This window comes from Podarcis erhardii (genome assembly GCF_964252035.2).
Source record: "Podarcis erhardii genome assembly, chromosome: 6".
NCBI lineage: Eukaryota > Metazoa > Chordata > Lepidosauria > Squamata > Lacertidae > Podarcis > Podarcis erhardii.
In genome coordinates this window covers 90392993-90412692 of record NC_138510.1, presented here as the reverse complement: position 1 = coordinate 90412692, position 19700 = coordinate 90392993, and the positions used below count along the sequence as shown (strand labels likewise).

General features: G+C 48.6%; 1 protein-coding gene across 3 annotated transcripts; it reads left to right on the top strand.

The window, feature by feature from the left end:
* The first annotated feature begins 4594 nt into the window (after positions 1 to 4594).
* Positions 4595 to 18507, top strand: MGST3 (microsomal glutathione S-transferase 3). Of its 3 annotated transcripts, none has more exons than XM_081866195.1 (6): positions 4595 to 4729; positions 8846 to 8969; positions 12760 to 12833; positions 14240 to 14297; positions 15822 to 15894; positions 18294 to 18507. In XM_081866195.1, exons 2-6 carry the CDS (start codon positions 8853 to 8855, stop codon positions 18401 to 18403), a joined length of 432 nt encoding a protein of 143 aa, XP_081722321.1. In that variant the 5' UTR covers positions 4595 to 4729; positions 8846 to 8852; the 3' UTR covers positions 18404 to 18507. The 3 variants fall into 3 exon arrangements, with proteins under 3 accessions (XP_081722321.1, XP_081722319.1, XP_081722320.1); XM_081866193.1 differs by having other exon boundaries at positions 4609 to 4735; XM_081866194.1 differs by having other exon boundaries at positions 4709 to 4732.
* The last annotated feature ends 1193 nt before the right edge of the window (positions 18508 to 19700 follow it).

The window sequence follows — 19700 nt, the reverse complement described above, 5'->3', positions numbered from 1 at the left end:
TTTGAAACTCTATGAGAACAAATGCCAGCAAATTACCTTACTGGAATAGTTTGGCTTTGGAGAGTGATATTATTCTGTTAAGATGTTGCTGCTATGCCTGGCGCTAGATTGGAGTGCAGCTTTCCTCATATTTGGTAATGGCTCAGAATTGCTCTTTACTTGCAACAGAAATATTATTAGCAAGATGCAATGCGATAGCAACCCTTTCAGATGCTTACAGGAAAACATGAGATGTGAAGCACATAAAATAAGCTCCTTTCCAGCACGAACTACTGACTGCCAAGGAAAGACCCCCACCACCACCCCCCCAGTTTATTGAGTCTAACTACTGTATATCTCAGGTTGAAACCATTTTTCACTGGCTCTCCTCCTCAGCCTGATATGGCTGACCTTTAAAGCCCTAAACAGCCTCAGCCCAGTATACCTGAAGGAGCGTCTCCACCCCCATCGTTCTACCTGGACACTGAGGTCCAGCTCCAAGGGCCTTCTGGCGGTTCCCTCATTGCGAGAAGTGAGGTTACAGGGAACCAGGCAGAGGGCCTTCTCGGTAGTGGCACCCGCCCTGTGGAATGCCCTCCCATCAGATGTCAAAGAGAACAACAACTACCAGACTTTCAGAAGACATCTGAAGGCAATCCTGTTTAAGGAAGTTTTTAATGTTTGATGTTTCATTGTGTTTTTAATATTCTGTTGGGAGCTGCCCAGAGTGGCTGGGGAGGCCTGGCCACATGGGCAGGGTATAAATATTATTATTATTATTATTATTATTATTATTATTATTATTATTCACAAATTGACGAAGTGAAAGTTACTTTGGTATGCAATAAATCAGAGGTAGCTGTGAGTGGGGAAATTTCACAAATTAATGAAGTATTAACCTCTCTTACTTACCCTCTCTCAAACCCACTGCCATTCAGCACAAACTTGACCCACCAATAAAGACTTGTGCTTGTATATATAGCCTTGGTTGATGTATCGCCTTTTTCTTCAGGAACCGTGTGTCATAAAAGAATTGCCAAGTCTTTGGTGTTTTGACCTACATAATCTAATATATGAGTGTATGATATAACCTGCCACATTTTTGCCATCTAGTCCACATGGCTGGGAGAAGATGGAAGACGCCACTTGCTCAGCCGAGCTGTCGGAGGTATAAGGAACAAGCAAGATAGTGACTCTCTTCATAGCTACAACAGATAGTCACTGTCGATGTTGCACAATAGCATAAGCTTCATTTCCTTATCAGCTGTGTGCTTCAAAACTTCCCCACATTTTTGGCACTCCCACCAGATGTGGAAGAATGTGCCCACACTGCTTCACGAGCTTGATTTTTTTATATAATTCCCAAGGCTGTTCAATGTGTGCTTTTATCTGTCAGTATATAGTACAAATAAAAGGGACGCGGGTGGCTCTGTGGGTTAAACCACAGAGCCTAGGACTTGCTGATCATAAGGTCGGCAGTTCGAATCCTCGTGACGGGGTGAGCTCCCGTTGCTCGGTCCCTGCTCCTGCCAACCTAGCAGCTTGAATGCACCTCAGAGTGCAAGTAGATAAATAGGTACCACTCTGGCGGGAAGGTAAACGTCATTTCTGTGCACTGCTTTGGTTCGCCAGAAGCGGCTTAGTCATGCTGCCCACATGACCCGGAAGCTGTACACCGGCTCCCTTGGCCAATAAAGCGAGATGAGCGCCGCAACCCCAGAGTCGGCCACGACTGGACCTAATGGTCAGGGGTCCCTTTACCTTTATATAGTACAAATGCACAAAAGGACACAGCCACATTAATGCAAGAGACTTTCATAATCAACCAATCAGACGGTACTCATTGTGTAAATAATGTATATAAAATACATTATTTACACATGAGTACCGTCTGATTAGGGACACGGGTGGCGCTGTGGGTTAAACCACAGAGCCTAGGGCTTGCCGATCAGAAGGTTGGCGGTTCAAATCCCCGCAATGGGGTGAGCTCCCGTTGCTCGGTCCCTGCTCCTGCCCACCTAGCAGTTCGAAAGCACGTCAAAGTGCAAGTAGATAAATAGGTACTGCTTCGGCGGGAAGGTAAACGGCGTTTCCGTGCGCTGCTCTGGTTTGCCAGAAGTGGCTTAGTCATGCTGGCCACATGACCCGGAAGCTGGACGCCAGCTCCCTCGGCCAATAAAGCGAGATGAGCATTGCAATCCCAGAGTCAGCCACAACTGGACCTAATGGTCGGGGGTCCCTTTACCTTTACCTTACCGTCTGATTGGTTGATTATGAAAGTCTCTTGCATTAATGCGGCCTGAGGTTTGGGGGTGGAAGGAATTCAATCACTGTTTCTATGAGCTGAAATAGTGAGCATGAAATTATTACTCAACTCTGAGTATATTTCAGGGTCGCTGCAAAGCGTGTGAGGCCTCAGTATGGCCTTAGTACTTCTCAGAGCTTTGAATCTGTTATGTGCAGTGTGTTGGTCCATCTTTAGTGTGAGGGCTGGGAAAGGGGGGGGGTGTCACATTTTGGGCTTGCTCCCTGTCCCTCTGCCCATTCGACGAAGCAGTGTGCGGCCTGTAGATTATGGTTACCAGATTTTTTTCAATGAATCTGGGGACACTTTTTATTTTTATTTTTTGGAAGCTGAGTAGCAACAGGGAGTCAGTAGTGGGGATGGTGAGGCAAAAGACCCTGGGCCCAAGCACACATGCATATTGTATAAAGGTGCAAAGCCCTTCTTTCGCATCCTGTGAAACACAAATGCACGGTTTTTAAAAAACTGGGCAAAGGCCACCCACCCGCAACTCCCGAGCCTCCCCCAATCAGTCAAAACGAAGGGGGAAGGGGGCAGGAGATCGCACAAGACACATCATATGCGCACAAGACACATCATATGGGGACTTCCAGAGAGGAAAAATGGCAGGCACCACGGCAGCGAGCAGCTCCTGAAGCCAGCCAGAGCCCACTGCGCTACCAGGCTGGCTCTGGGCTGCTGAGGCTGCTGCTGCCACGTTTCCCGGGGACAGGTTTACAAATCTGGGGACATAATTTGTCCGGGGATAGATTTGCAAATCCGGGGACTGTCCCCGGGAACAGGGGACGTCTGGTAACTCTACTGTAGGTTGTGTGGTGAAATACTCTTGGAGCTCACTTTTTGGTATGAGAAGTTGGACCGCCCTGAAGTGCAGCATAGATAAGGGCTGCAGGTGGCGTTGTGGTCTAAAACCACTGAGCCTCTGGGTTTTGCCAATCAGAAGGTTGGCAGAGTGACAGAGTTCGGAAGCATGCCAGTGGAAGTCCCAGCAAAGGAAGAATGGATATAAAAACATATGGAATATGCAGAAATGGCGAAACTTACCAGAAGAATAAGAAATCAGGATAACAAACTTTTTATAAAAGAATGGAAATGGTTCCTTGAATATTTACAAACTGTAAACAGATAAGAACATTGGCAGGATTATTGTAATAACCTGCAGTTTCATAACAGTATCTATTTAAAGTAGATGAATGAGCAAATTAAGTTAATTTGGATGTGCAAAAGAAGATACAGTCATACCTCATGTTACGTTTGCTTCAGGTTGCGTCCCGAGGCGACCTGGAAGTAACGGAACAGGTTACTTCTGGGTTTTGCCACACGCGCAAAATGACGTCACACGCATGTGCAGAAGCAGCGAATCGTGACCCGCGCATGCACAGATGCGGGTTGTGTTCTTTTCAGGTTGCGAACGGGCCTCCGGAACAGATCCCGTTCGCAACCAGAGGTACCACTGTAAATTTAAGGAACCGCAGAAAGAGGGGGAAGGAAGTTGAGTTTTAAATGTCAAAAGGATTGCATAGTTAGCATAGCTGTCAACCCTCCCTCTTTTTTTGCAGGAAATTCCCTTATTCCAGCGCCGTTTCCCGCTGCTTCCTGCTGCTATCCCAGATTGTTAGATATCCCACAGACTGTCCCCGGGACAGGTGAGACTGCTGATCCCTTATTTTTGAGGCTGCTGATCCCTTATTTTCAAATCTGAAAGTTGACAGCTATGCAAGTTAGTGAAACGAAGATCATGGCCACTGGTCCCATCACCTCCTGGCAAATAGAAGGGGAAGAAATGGAGGTAGTGAGAGATTTTACTTTCTTGGGCTCCATGATCACTGTAGATGGTGACAGCAGCCACGAAGTTAAAAGACGCCTGCTTCTTGGGAGAAAAGCAATGACAAACCTAGACAGCATCTTAAAAAGAAGAGACATCACCTTGGTTTTCCCAGTAGTGATGTATGGAAGTGAGAGCTGGACCATAAAGAAGGCTGATCGCTGAAGAATTGATGCTTTTGAATTATGGTGCTGGAGGAGACTCTTGAGAGTCCCATGGACTGCAAGAAGATCGAACCTATCCATTCTGAAGGAAATCAGCCCTGAGTGCTCACTGAAAGGACAGATCCTGGTGTGTGTGTGTGTGTGTGTGTGTGTGTGTAAAAAAGGCTGACTAGGCAATGCTTTTTAAAAAACCATTATTAAATTTTATTTATATTAGGCCTAGCTAGACCTAACTTGCTAATATTCAGAGAGAGAGAGAGAGAGAGAGATGTACGGTACTCAAACTTTCCTTTCTCCATTGGAGAGGGCGCTCTTGCGCGCTCCGCGTTTCGGAGCAGCCGCGCCCTCGGGTGGATCCGCCCCGACGTGGGCCGGGCTTCCCGGGCAAGCCTTCGCTCTTGGCCCGGGGCGGCGCTGCGTTTCTCGGCGTGCACTTGCTGGGCGGCAGCGGCGACGGTGGTGGTGGTGAGTCCGGGTGGACGGGGCGGGCGGACGGGAGGACGAGGGTCTTCGGAGCCGGGCAGAGCTTCCCGCAGCCGTGCGCCCTGCTCGGCCCTTTCCCCGGCTCTGGGGCCCGGTGGCCCCTGGCTCAGCTCGGGCATCGCGGGCCAAGTTCCTCCCGCCCCGTCCGCCGGGGCGCTTTTGCCCTTCGCGGGCGGCTCCCTATCCCGGCGGCGAAGCTGGCGGCTCCCGGATCTCGAGTGCGAATCCTGCCGGCTGCAAGCCGCTGCAGGTCGGGCTGAGATTGTGGCGAGGCTTGACAGCGCGTCTCTGGAAGCGGCAGGGCTTGTGATCAAATAGCATAGAGATCATAGGGGTGCAAGGGGACCCTGGGCATCATCTAGTCCAACCCCCCTGCAATGGCAGGAGTATGCAACTGTCCCATGCGGGGATCGAACCTGCAACCTTGGCGTTCTCAGCACCACACTCTCACCAACTGAGCTCAACATGGCAGAAGATGGGGCTTTTGTCCAGGGCTGGCAGGAAGCTGCCAACCCCTTGCCCGGGGTGGGGGTGGGGGGGGCGTCCTTCAGCAGGGGGTGTCTTGACTTTCAGCCTTGTGGAATGAGCAAGGGCTGTTAGAGTAGTGCATTGGCGGCAAGTCGGTTCCCTCACATAATTTTGCCCCAAGCAACTGGTTTGCGATTTCCTAGTGCTGTTCCCATTCTCCGAAACCACATGCTAGGCTTTTCACACAAGCAGTTGACTCAGTGGAGGGGCTTTCTCCCCTTTGTGGCAAGCGGACACCTCTGGAATGAAGTGTGGGCTTGACCTGATATGTTGTTGTTGCTGCTGTTTAGTCGTGTCCGACTCTTCGTGACCCCCTGGACCAGAGCACGCCAGGCACTCCTGTCTTCCACTGCCTCCCGCAGCTTGGTCAAACTCATGCTGGTAGCTTCGAGAACACTGTCCAACCATCTCGTCCTCTGTCGCCCCCTTCTCCTTGTGCCCTCCATCTTTCCCAACATCAGGGTCTTTTCCAGGGAGTCTTCTCTTCTCATGAGGTGGCCAAGGTATTGGAGCCTCAGCTTCACGATCTGTCCTTCCAGTGAGCACTCAGGGCTGATTTCCTTCAGAATGGATGAGCTGATATATCTGGGGCAAATCACACCGCCTGCAACCTTCTCCGGAGGATCGAACCTTGCAAGGGAGGTGGGCACGGCAGTTGTACAGTTTAACTTGTTGAGGTGAAAGAACATCAGGTTGCAGATAAGCCGCCCCTGTGTGTTTGGACTTTGCACCTTAACGGCTCTTGGTGGGGCAACTTTACACAAGGCAAAGTCGCTCGCTGTTGCTTTTTCTTTCGGACCAGGCCTTCAAGTCCCTGGGCCCTCAACTTTGCCCTGAGTGGCTTCCGCGCCAAGTGCAATTTCCTCTGTCACTGAGACATAGTAGAGGGAAAATCCTGCAAAAAGCCAACCTCTGCCCTAGAGCACTTTATAGCTGCCTCCTGGCATCCTTTGATCTTTGTCTTCCTCCTTTCCAGTACTTCAAGCTTAGGTGGTTCATCGCTGGGGTTTTCAGCCTAGGATTTTTGCTATTGTGGGAGGGGGGTGTTGCTTGCGAAAATCCTCCCTTGAGAGTATAGATTTCAACATCATAGGCAAGTTTGGCAGATACCCGGAGATCTGGGGTGGTTGGTTAAGACAGAGTGGAGTATCTGGCATGTTTGATGCAGGCATTTGGAGATGGAGAATGCCAGGTGAAAACATGCCAGTAGTTTGAAACTGTGCTTGCAGCCTGGCGCATGTATGTGCTGCAAGAGCAGCTCTTCATTCCTCGATCCTGCAAGGACTTGTTGCAAAGGCATCGTCTGTCTGTCTGATCTGAACATGCGCAGACTGACACAATAATCTAGAGTCAGGGGCATTTGGGGGCACATTAATTTTATTAACAGCCACTAAAATCAGACATTGCCCTCATGGGGCTTGTTTATGGAGGAGAGGTAAGATTGTTGGCCTCTGGAAAAATAGTGCTGGCTCTCATTTCTCACTCCTCAACAGTAATGTTGATGGCTCTAGCTATAATAGTAGAGAAATAAACATGTTTTTCATGGGGGTCAGAAAAATGACCAGCAGCAGCATCTATAAATCTCAGGAGGGAAGGAATTCAGTGGCAGAGGCACCACCACAGAAAAGGCCGTGTTGTTTCTTGCTGTTTCATTATATTTGCATTGCTTGTTGCGTTGCTTTAGTTATTCTTAAACTATAAGCCACATTTGCCAATTTAAAGCTGAAAGAAGGAACTGAAATTACTACAAGAAAAAGGGGATAAAGAAATAGGTATAGGCCATTGCCCAAAATGAAGTGAACTGCCTGGGGCTACAACCCTACGCAGTGGTACCTCGGGTTACATACGCTTCAGGTTACAGACTCTACTAAGCCAGAAATATTACCTTGGGTTAAGAACTTTGCTTCAGGGTAAGAACAGAAATCGTGCAGCAGTGGCAGCGGGAGGTCCCATTAGCTAAAGTGGTGCTTCAGGTTAAGAACAGTTTCAGGTTAAGAACAGACCTCTAGAACGAATTAAGCATGTAACCAGAGGTACCACTGTAGTTACTTACTGAGGGAAAATTCCACTGAATTTTGCAGGTCTTACTTCCAAGCAAACATGGAAGTCAAGCAGGGCAGGGAGAGCGAAGGAGCAGAATAAGCCCTGGAGGAACATGCAGCTGATCTGCACCAAAACTTTGTGCATTTTAATTGAGGAGGAAACAGAGAATATGGGCTGCAATGCAGACTGTGCTCCCCGTCTTCAGAATATCAGCAAGGCTCGTCCCTTAACCCCACTCCGTCCCTTAATCCCTTTGGTGGTTGCACCAAACGCAAGTAAGACTTCCAGGTGGATGAATGCAACTCACCCCCGTTCTGAAATTAAGATTGGAGGTCAGTGAATTCGGGAGGAAGGCAGCAGAAATGCAGGTTGAGTAGAAGTTAATTAAAGGCACAGATAGTTCTGTTTACAATACATTTCAGTATGTTCTTCCGACCCCTTACACCCAGTGCCAACATATCAAGGGCTTTTGGCATCATTTGTCTACTTGGAGTTTGTTGTTTAGTCGTTTAGTTGTGTCCGACTCTTCGTGACCCCATGGACCAGAGAACGCCAGGCACTCCTGTCCTCCACTGCCTCCCGCAGTTTGGTCAGACTCATGCTGGTAACCTCGAAAACACTATCCAACCATCTCGTCCTCTGTCGCCCCCTTCTCCTTGTGCCCTCCATCTTTCCCAACATCAGGGTCTTTTCCAGGGAGTCTTCTCTTCTCATGAGGTGGCCAAAGTATTGGAGCCTCAGCTTCAGGATCTGTCCTTCCAGTGAGCACTCAGGGCTGATTTCCTTCAGAATGGAGAGGTTTGATCTTCTTGCAGTCCATGGGACTCTCAAGAGTCTCCTCCAGCACCATAATTCAAAAGCATCAATTCTTCGGCGATCAGCCTTCTTTATGGTCCAGCTCTCACTTCCATACATCACTACTGGGAAAACCATAGCTTTAACTATACGGACCTTTGTTGGCAAGGTGACGTCTCTACTTCTCAAGATGCTGTCTAGGCCTGTCATTGCCCTTCTCCCAAGAAGCAGGCGTCTTTTAATTTCGTGACTGCTGTCACCATCTGCAGTGATGATGGAGCCCAAGAAAGTAAAATCTCTCACTGCCTCCATTTCTTCCCCTTCTATTTGCCAGGAGGTGATGGGACCAGTGGCCATGATCTTCGTTTTTTTGATGTTGAGCTTCAGACCATATTTTGCGCTCTCCTCTTTCACCTTCAGTAAAAGGTTCTTTAATTCCTCCTCACTTTCTGCCATCAAGAGGGTAGCAATGGAGCTGGAAGCCGGCTTCCGAGTTGCCGGACTACAGAGACCGGCTTCCACTGTGTTTGTGCTGCTCCTTTGTATTACTCTCGGATCCCTTTCCTATTGTGCTCAGGGCCAGGAAGCTTCTTGCTGTGACCTGTTGTCTGTCTCTTGCTACCAGAGTGATGGGTGCTTGCCCATTCTGTGTCTCTTGGCCGGGGGGAGAGCGATTCTGATTCTTGGGCTTGAACTAACCTTCCCCTTTCCTCCTCTCCTCAGTGCCAAGATGGTGGTTCTCTCGAAGGAATACGGCTATGTGATTCTCACCGGTGCTGCCAGTTTCATCTTGGTAACACACCTTGCCATCAATGTGGGGAAAGCCCGCAAGAAATACAATGTTCAGGTGAGTTGGGGGGGGGGGAGTTGCTGCATCAAGACTCTGGGAAGACAAGAGTACGGACCCACCATATCCAATATAATCTGATCATTCTGCTTATTTCCTGTGGGGTCTGTACTTCCTTTTTTCAAAGAACCATGTTTTTTCAGACCTCATGGCCAGTGGCATGGGATTTTCCCCCTTTGTTGGCTGGAAGGTGGGTGGGTTTCCCCCCGCCCCTTTCCTTTGGTGCGCTCTTGAGTAAGCCATGTGCAAATGGAACAATGCAGGCAGCTATTGCTACTTTCTGCCAGGTGACATGCTGCCTCAGTGGAACCTCCATAGTCAAAAGCAGTGTATCGCTGAGATGGCTCTTCCCTTTATGTCCTGCTTGCAAACGCCCAAGTAGCACTTGGATGGCCGTTGGTGGAAACGGCCTAGATAGACCTCGAATCTGTTCCAGTTCTAGTGTTTGCATGCATTATGTAGGCAGGCCGTAAATCCCCCACGGAGAGCCTCAAGGTCCATGAATAGCGACACCCTAGAGGTCCCAGGCCCTAAGGAAGTCAGATTAGTCTCAACCAGAGCCAGGGCCTTTTCAACTCTGGCCCCGGCCTGGTAGAACGCTCTGCCTCATGAGACCAGGGCCCTGCAGGATCTGATTTCTTCTTTCCGCAGGGCCTGTAAGACAGAGTTGTTCTGCCTGGCCTTTGGCTTGGAGCCAATTTGATTCCCTCCCCCTCTTTCTTTTCCTTTCTCCTCCTGTGATGCGGCTACATTTTATTATTTTAATGTTGTATTTTAATTTTGTTTTTAAGTTGTATTCATTCGACTTGTTTTTATTATTGGTTGTTAGCCACCCTCAGCCCAGCCTTGGCTAGGGAGGGCGGGGTATAAATAAAAAAATATTATTATTATTATTATTATTATTATTATTATTATTATTAAAGGTGGCTCGGGGCATCCTTGACAATAGATTTGATCTTCACATCATAGCTTCCAACTCTCTCTGGTTTTTCAATCTGTGAGGACCTGGGCAAGGAATTTGGGAGTTGGCTTTTGCAAACGCCCACAGCTGGCAGCGCTGCACAAATGTTTGTAATCTGAAAGCTGCCGCAGGGGGAACGAGCTGTATCACCGCTCTTGCTAGTGTGATTCTCAGCTGCTAGCATCGCTTGGGGAGAAGATGAGCCGTTTTGCAGGGGTCTCCGAAACAGAGGAGTCTTGTTAGAGACCCTCCGCTCCAATTTGTGCACAGAAAAAACTTCCTCTCGTCTTCCTGGAAGGCTTTGGTGCCGCAGTTAGGAAGGAGGCCAGAGGGTGTGTCTGCTCTGCGTTGTGAGTCATAAGCCCCTCTAAAAACAACTGGAGCCGGGCTTTGTGAATGGTTTCTCGTGGCTCAGGGATGGGTGGGGGACTTCAGCCACAAGACTGGCAATTCGTTTCCCTACCACTCCTCTTCCTTGGCACTCTCGCTTCTGTGTTAGTTAACTCCTGCAAAGAGCCTTTGAAATTCCAGCAAATTCCACTGTCGAACAGCTCTTACTGTCAGGAAGTTCTTCCTAATGTTTAGGTGGAATCTTCTTTCTTGTAGTTTGGAACCATTGCTCCATGTCCGCTTCTCTGGAGCAGCAGAAAACAACCTTTCTCCCTCCTCTATGTGACATCCTTTTATATAGCCATGTTCAAATATATAAAAGGATGTCACATAGAGGAGGGAGAAAGGTTGTTTTCTGCTGCTCCAGAGAAGCGGACACGGAGCAATGGTTCCAAACTACAAGAAAGAAGATTCCACCTAAACATTAGGAAGAACTTCCTGACAGTAAGAGCTGTTCAACAGTGGAATTTGCTGCCAAGGAGTGTGGTGGAGTCTCCTTCTTTGGAGGTCTTTAAGCAGAGGCTTGACAACCATATGTCAGGAGTGCTCTGATGGTGTTTCCTGCTTGGCAGGGGGTTGGACTCGATGGCCCTTGTGGTCTCTTCCAGTTCTATGATTCTATGATTCTATGAAATGCACTTTGCAGGCAAACATAAAGGGAGAAGAAGCAACTCTGGAGGGGAGGGTTGCTGCTGTTGTGTTTGGGCTCTTATTCCCCCTTGTGGCGAGTGACCCGGCTTGTTTCACCTGCTACTGTCTGCTGAACCCTTTGTTGACTTTTGCTTGAGACGGCATGGCTGCTTCCGGGTCTGGGGGGAAAGAGCGTTTCTGCTGCCATGGTGGGAAGGCTTGTAGCAGAAGGCAAGGGTGGCAGGAAACAGCAAGAAAATATCGCACAGGCACAAAGTTTTAATTCACCTACCTGACATGGTATATCTATTGTCAGGGCTGCCTCTAGGTCCCAGCTCACAGAGGACCAACGCCAGGCTGATATTATGTACAAAAGTCTTTATTGAAGTATAGTTTCCATTTTAAAGCCAGAGCGTGCAACCCTACGTCTAGACTCTAGATCGGCGAAGTCCTATCTGAATCACTTCCCCTTCCGCACCAGTTTAAGATCCTAGCCCTGCTCCACCTTCTGCGCTGCTCTCTCCTCCTCTGGGTCCTCCTGCCCTCTGGGGCATTGCCCTTCCTGGACTCTTCCGACGCTGAGTCGCTTAGCTCCTCCCCTTGCCTCCGGCGTGCTTTAGGACCCGGTTCCCAATCCTCACTCTCTGCTGTCCCGCGCTCCTGTACATTTGAACTTGCTTCTCGCGCCAACCCAGTGACCTTTCTCCTAACCGTTACACTGCTTCTATCACTGCTTCCCTCTTCCGTGACACTGGCCGGATCTGACCTCCCCTCCGTTGTACGACTCTCCGAGGAAGGCGTGGTCAGCTCTGCCTCGTCTTCTCTCCCTGGTGGGGGAAGTACTGGTCCCGATGCCTGGGACCCTTCCCCCCCACTCTGCTCTGGTGGGGAAGCTGGTCCTGATCTCCAACTACTACTCTGGGAGTCCCTGCTCCCCCCTTGCTCCTGGGGCGTTCCCCTTGGGACCCCCCTACCCCTGGCCACTGGCGCTCCCTTCTGTGAATCTTCCGATTCGCTGGAGAGGCTTATGGAATCCCTCGGACCACTGTCTCCTCCTACACTGCCCTCTGATTCCTCGCCCTCGCTCTCCATTTCCCATCTTCCCTGTGCCTCTGCTCCTGAGCCCCTGACATCTATGAATGTGTGTTTCCGGAAAAGTGCAAAACAGAAGCCCAATCAGTCAGTTGCTACCATGGCTCCATTCTGTGTGTGCCCATTGGGTGTGGGAGTAGAGTAACACATTGATCACTAGGTAGCATGTGGAACACTTAAATGGCTCAGGACCACAATACCTCAAGGATTGCCTCTTTCCCTATGAACCTACCCAGACCCTGAGATCATCTTCTGAGGCCCTCCTTTGTGTGCCTCCTCCTTGAGAGGCCCGAAGGGTGGCAGCATGAGAACGGGGCCTTTTCTGCAGTGGCTCCCCGTCTGTGGAATGCTCTCCCCAGGGAAGTTCGCCTGGTGCCTTCATTATACACCTTTAGGCGCCAGGCAGAAATGTTGCTTTTTCACCAGGCCTTTGGTTGATCTGATTGACATCCTGTGCCCTTTTAAAATGTGGGTTGCTTTTTTGTGGGGAGCTATTGGGTTGTTGTTTTTATTTTTATTATGTATTTTGTGGTTTTATATTTTGATTTTATTCTGTGAACCGCCCTGAGACCCCCGGGTATCGGGCGGTATATAAATTACAACAATAACAACAACACACATTTCTCCTCCAACTCCACAGCTGATGAGGTGTGGACATTTACTTTCTCTCTTTCTTTCTTTCTCTCTCCCCCTGCCCCCACTAACCTCCCTCAAAAGTACCCAAACATGTACAGCACAGACCCTGAAAATGGACATCTCTTCAACTGTATCCAGAGGGCACACCAGAACACGTGAGTACGAGGAGTTTAATTTTGGTTTCTTAAGTGTTTAATGCCTCGACTGGTGCAGCTGCTGCTGTTTTGGGAAACCATTCTCAGTGCAGCAATCCCTACCTTGCTGCCTGTAGCAGCCGTGATGAAAACACTTGAGGGAATCCATATTCTAAACGCCTGTCCAGCAAAAGCATCCCTGAGAGATGGCCATCCAGCCTCTGCTTAAAAACCTCCAAGGAAGGAGAATCCAACACCTTCCAAGGGAGTCAAATGGCCCTTACCATCAGATACTTCTTCCTGGTGTTTAGCTGGAATCTCCTTTCTTGTAACTTGAAGCCCTGGGTTCGAGTCCTGCCCTCCAGAGCAGGAGAAAACAAGCCTGTTCCCTCTTCCGTGTGTCAGCCCTTGAGATTGCCTTTTGACTGTCGAGTGTCTTGCTACGGCCAGTGGCTTGTCAGCAAAAGGCTTGTCGGAGGCAGGTGGTTCAGAAGTCTGCATTGCTGGAGCACAGAGCTCATGCAACAGCCAGGAAGGTGAGTTAAAGAATCCCGGGAAATTTCCAGCTTGTGGAAGCGAAATTTTGCTGACCTTTCCTGCCGAGAGAGAGCATGCAATTCCTACATCAATATATGTTGGGAGTCCCTGTCTTTGGACCTTTGCACATCAACTGTATACCTGCCTCGGCCTTCGTTTTCTCCCCTTTATATACCAATCCTTGATATTCTGCTCTGAACCTCCTCTTACCGTATTTTTCGCTCCATAAAACGCACCCAACCATAAGACGCACCTAGTTTTTAGAGGAGGAAAACAAGAAAAATAATACTCTGAATGAAACAATGGATGTATAATTTTTGTGGTTTATGCTGTGGCAGCCTCCTTTATCGCTAGAGTCCCTTATCTCCCCTCCCGATCACTTGCTGCTCAGCTGCTCAGCGGCTTTATTTCAACACCCCCTTCCCTCTTTCTAAAAAAAGAAGAAGCATGATCTGCTTTTCGCCCCTGGGCAATTTGGCTCCAGGTACCACGCATTCACTCCATAAGACGCACAGTCATTTCCCCTTACTTTTTAGAAGGAAAAAAGTGTGTCTTATGGAGCGAAAAATACAGTAATTCATGTGTGCACATCCCAAAGGTTGAAATGGGGAAGATGCAATAAGGGATACACTGTGCAATAAGGGATACACTCCATGGTGCCCTGACAGAGCTGCAGAGGCCCGACGTTCCCGTAACAGGAAGGAATCATTGCAAGCGTGCAAATTATTCAGGGACAGCTGTGAAATCTGCTGCCTTTTTCCTTGCAGTCTCTTGTTGAGAATGATGGTCCTGGTCTCTGACACCAGCTGGCACGAATGAGGGAGCTCATTCCAGGCCATTTAAAAACAGGTACAAAGCCACAATGCACACACCTGTCTCTGTTCTTGCAGGTTAGAAGTGTATTCCTCCTTCTTATTCTTTCTTGGAGTGAGTGGAATCTACTTCCCGGTAAGTACCAAGATGAGAGACTTGGGGGTTTGTTTTTCCCCAGCCTGCTCAGTGGGAGCAAAGCCTGAGAGTGACTGCGAAGCCCAAGGTACTTGATTCCCTGCTGAAGTTTCTCTGGAACAGAGCTCAGCAACATCCATACAGCGGCAGACTCGTAATCTGGTGAACCGGGTTCGATTCCCCGCTCCTCCACATGCAACTGCTGGGTGACCTTGGGCTAGTCACACTTCTCTCTGAAGATTTTAATGTTTAATAGGTTATTGTATTTTAGTGTTTTGTTGGAAGCCACCCAGAGTGGCTGGGGAAACCCAGCCAGATGGGTGGGGTATAAATAATAAATTATTATTATATTATTATCTCTCTGCCTCACTCACCTCACAGAGTGTTTGTTGTGGGGGAGGAAGGGAAAGGAGATTGTTAGCCGCTTTGAGACTCCTTAGGGTAGTGATAAAGCGGGATATCAAATCCCAGGAGGACTCCAAAACTCCTTTACAGGAGAGTGTAATCAAGTTCAGAAAAGGCAGTTGACCAATTTCCTGGACACGGGAACCACCGCTCAACTGGGTCTCTGCCTTCTCAGGAGTGAAACGCAGCTTATTGGTTTCCGTTCTGCACTCCACTGTGTCCAAGCAGCTGCTCCTGATCCAAACGTTGCCATAGAATTGTTGCAAGGGACCCCAAGGGTCATCCAGTCCAACCCTTTGCAATGCAGGGATCTCAACTAAAGCATCCATGACAGATTGCCATCCAGCCTCCGCTTAAATACCTCCAAGGAAGGAGAGTCCACAGCCATCCGAAGGGAGTCTGTTCCACTGTCGGAACAGCTCTCAGTGTCATCATACTGATGACCACTCCCTCCAAAACCTCTAGTGACTGCCCCTGTTGTTTAATAATAATAATAAAAATAAACAATAATAATAATTTATTATTATTATTATTATTAATACCCCGTCCATCTGTCTGGGCTTCCCCAGGCACTCTGGGCGGCTTCCAACAAAATATTAAAATACAGTGGTGCCTCGCAAGACAAAATTAATCCGTTCCGCGAGTCTCTTCGTCTAGCGGTTTTTTCGTCTTGCGAAGCAAGCCCATTGACAGCTTAGCGAATTAGCGCTATTAGCGGCTTTTAGCGGCTTATCGGCTTAGCGGATAAGCGGCTTAGCGGCTTAGAAAAAGGGGGGGGGAGGGAAAAAAACCCGCAGGAACTTGCAAGACATTTTCGTCTTGCGAAGCAAGCCCATAGGAAATTCATTTTGCGAAGCACCTCCAAAACGGAAAACCCTTTCGTCTAGCGGGTTTTCCGTCTTGCGAGGCATTCGTCTTGTGGGGCACCACTGTACAGGTATGTATCAAACATTAAAAGCTTCCCTAAACAGGGCTGCCTTCAGATGTCTTCTAAAAGTCATATAGATGTTAAAACAAAACTGGGGACAAAATGGAAGCTGATGTCCCCTTCCCTGTTGCACATTCATATCAGCACCGGTTCTCTCAGTGAGCAGTGACTATTTTTGCTTTTTTCCCCAGCGGGTTGCTACAGGACTTGGTGCATCTTGGATCATCGGAAGACTGCTTTATGCTTATGGCTACTACACAGGAGGTGGGTTTATGGGGCTGGTTAAATGCAATCCATTCGTCGCCTGCAGAGCTGCTCCGATTGGACAGTTTTCCTTGGGTTCCCAATTGGATCTGTTGCCAAACTCTTCCATGCACTGTGCAAGAGCTTGGAAACCAGAGCAAATAGTTGGGAATCAAGAGGAAGGGTCTATCTTATGCTTCTCCCCGCCCCCCACCATAAGAGTAGGAAGCTATGTTTAGAATGAAAATAGTGGGGTTTTATCCCATTATGCCATGGGTAGGCAAACTAAGGCCCGGGGGCCGGATCTGGCCCAATCGCCTTCCAAATCCAGCCCACAGACTGTCCGGGAATCAGCGTGTTTTTACATGAGTAGAATGTGCCCTTTTATTTAAAATGCATCTCTGGGTTATTTGTGGGGCATAGGAATTCGTTCATTCCCCCCCCCCAACATGTAGTCCGCCCCCCACAAGGTCTGAGGTACAGTGGACTGGCCCCCTGCTGAAAAAGTTTGCTGACCCCTGCTTATGCAATGCCTTAACTCCATCCTCTTTTGCCAGAAAAAGAGAAAGCCCTATACATTCTCTGGAGCACATACAGTGGTACCTCGGGTTACATACGCTTCAGGTTACATACACTTCAGGTTACAGACTCTGCTAACCCAGAAATAGTGCTTCAGGTTAAGAACTTTGCTTCAGGATGAGAACAGAAATCGTGCTCCGGTGGCACGGCAGCAGCTGGAGGCCCCATTAGCTAAAGTTGTGCTCCAAGTTAAGAACAGTTTTAGGTTAAGTACGGACCTCCAGAACGAATTAAGTACTTAACCCGAGGTACCACTGTACTGAAGTGTTGACTCAAGAGTAGAGAAGCACACTGATAATTTCATTGCTTTTTTTTCCTTTTTTTTTGCAAACCGTTTTGGGGTGGTGGTGGTGATTTTACAATCAATAAAATAAATATTTCACATATGGAACACTAGATGATGTACACAGGGGGGGTCCCAAGGTTGCACACATGCCCCCCTCCAAACACCCCCCCGAAATCTCAAAACTACCAAACTTCTCCCTGCTTAGAATCAGCAAGGTTGCTGGTTTTCGTTATCAAATTTATTTATTTGCAAAATGCTTATAGACCACCATCTCATGCATAACATCAAGGCAGTGTGCAACATTATTTTACAAATACCGTATTTTTTGCTCTATAAAGATGCACTTTTTCCCTCCTAAAAAGTAAGGGGAAATGTGTGTGTGTGTTATGGAGCGAATGCAGGCTGCGCAGCTATCCCAGAAGCCAGAACAGCAAGAGGGATTGCTGCTTTCACTGCAAAGCAATCCCTCTTGCTGTTCTGGCTTCTGAGATTCAGAATTATTATTTTTTCTTGTTTTCGTCCTCCAAAAACTAGGTGCGTCTTGTGGTCTAGTGCGTTTTATAGAGCGAAAAATACGGTACATTGTTGTTCTTGTCATCCATCTGTCTTGAGAGACAGTGAAGTGTACCTTCCAGGGTGAAGTCAAATGGCAGGAGAATCACACCGCCTGCTGTGGCTGCAGACACTGGTAACTCATAACTGCTGCCTCTTGCATTGTTTTTCCTGCGTTAGCAGTACCAAAGTGACCTCTCTAGGGGGGCAAACCTGGGCAGTGTGCATGGAGGTCCTCTCTGGAAGGTGTGAGAAGGAGCAGTCTAGGAAAGCAGAAATAGTAGTTCATGGACGTGTGTCCTGCTGACATTTGGCCGCCAAAGCCTCTTTTTGTATTGAAGCCTGTGTCTTGCCTTTGATAGGATATCTTGAAGGGGACGGTCAAAAATTAAAACCTCATGTTTTAGAGCAGGCATAGGCAAACTCGGCCCTCCAGATGCTTTGAGACTACAATTCCCATCATCCCTGACCACTGGTCCTGTTGGCTCGGGATGATGGCAGTTGTAGTCCCAAAACATCTGGAGGGCCGAGTTTGCCTGTGCCTGTTTTAGAGGTATAAAACAACCACTGAGACGTTTATCCTAGGTTGATTGCAGTACAGTGGACGCTCGGGTTGCGAACGTGATCCGTGCGGAATGCACGTTTGCAACCCGCATCTGCGCGCGCGCAGGTTGCGATTTGGCGCTTCTGCGCAAAGCGCGATTTAGCACCTCTGCACATGCTTGACCAGCAAAAGCCGGAAGTAATCCGTTCCTGTACTTCTGGGTTTCGGCAGTCCGCAACCCAAAAAAACCCAATCTGAAGTGGCTGTAACCTGAGGTATGACTGTATACTGTGCACGCCAAATGCTCTTTCTCCATCCTGCACACTTTGAAAGTTTTGGCGCTCTGGCTGGGTAGCTGAAAAGACAGGCTTCTTGCCACAAGTGAAGCTGGGATATCAGCTCCTCACCTTGCTTCTCATACCGAGAGTGAGCCGTGTGAACCTCACCTTTTCCTTACAGATCCCAAGAAACGAAACCGAGGAGTCCTCGGATCTTTGGCGCTTCTGGGATTGGCAGGGACCACCGTTTACTCTGCTTTGGTGCATCTTGGCTGGGTGTGCGATCACTAGATGACACCTCCTCTATGGCTTCCTGGGAAGCCTTTAAATCTTTCAATAATGCAATTATATTTTAATTATTAGAAAAATCAAATAAAAGCCAACATTAACCATAACTTCTCTCTTTCCCTTCATTCTTGGTATGATCGGTTTGTAAGCCTTATTCCTCTCCACACCAGAGACTTTCCTGTGGCCAAGAGCTCTAGCCCTTCACAGGCAGCACGTGGTAAAAACTGGTTATTTTTTTAATTATTATTATTTATTGAATTAATATACCACCCTGTACCCATAGTTCTCAGGGCAGTTCACAGAAAAGATTGTATATATATATATAAATTCAAAATAAAAACAATAACCCAATAACACCCCCCGAAAAAACCAATCCACATTTTAAAAGGGCATAGGATCAGGTCAACCAAAGGCCTGGTTAAAAAGGAACGCTTTTGCCTAGCACCTAACAGTGTATAATGAAGGCGCCAGGCGAACTTCCCTGGGGAGAGCATTCCACAGACGGGGGGCCACTGCAGAGAAGGCCCTGTTTTTGTGCTGCCACCCTCCGGACCTCTCGAGGAGGAGGCACACGAGTTGGTGATGCTTGGCAGAGGGGTGTGGAAGACCTGCCAGGGTGACCATGCCCCGTGGAATTGTATGCTTAAGAACATAAGATGAGCAGATCTAGTCCAACAATTCTGTTCTCAGAGTGGCCAACCCAATGCCTCTGAAAAGCCCACACGGAGCCCGTGACTGGATCAGCGCTCTCCCGCCAACTGGTTCTCGGACGCACGTTGCCTCTGACATAGTTTTAAGTACTGCCGTGGCATCGGCCTACCTGAGTTTCCACATAGCTGCTCTCACACAGCATAATCAACTTGAAATTTTATGCTGGTTCTTGGTGAGCGATAGACATTGTTGCTGTTCTTCAGACATGTATTGGTGGACAGCAGACTCTGTCCATGTCTGCCCTGCCAAGCCAAAATGCAGGATGCCGCTTGGAAAAGATGGCTCACCCACTGCCAGTTCATTTTTGTCCGCTGCTGGCATGAGACGGGGGACAGAGGGCAGGAGACTGCTTCCAGTGTCCCTGTGAGGAGCCCTTTCCTCCCCAAAGCTGGCCTTTGTCTCCTAAACTGGCCCAAGCTGGTGGTTCCTCTAGACCTGTCCTCCTTGCCATTTGTTTTAGGGTTGCTGGATCTCCCGCATAGAAGCCACAGCATGGGAACTAAAAGGGGGTGTCTGGGAGATAAAAGGTGCAGCTGCTTTAACAGGGATGGAGCCAGGTAGTGACAGGTGGTTTGGGCGAGGATGTGGA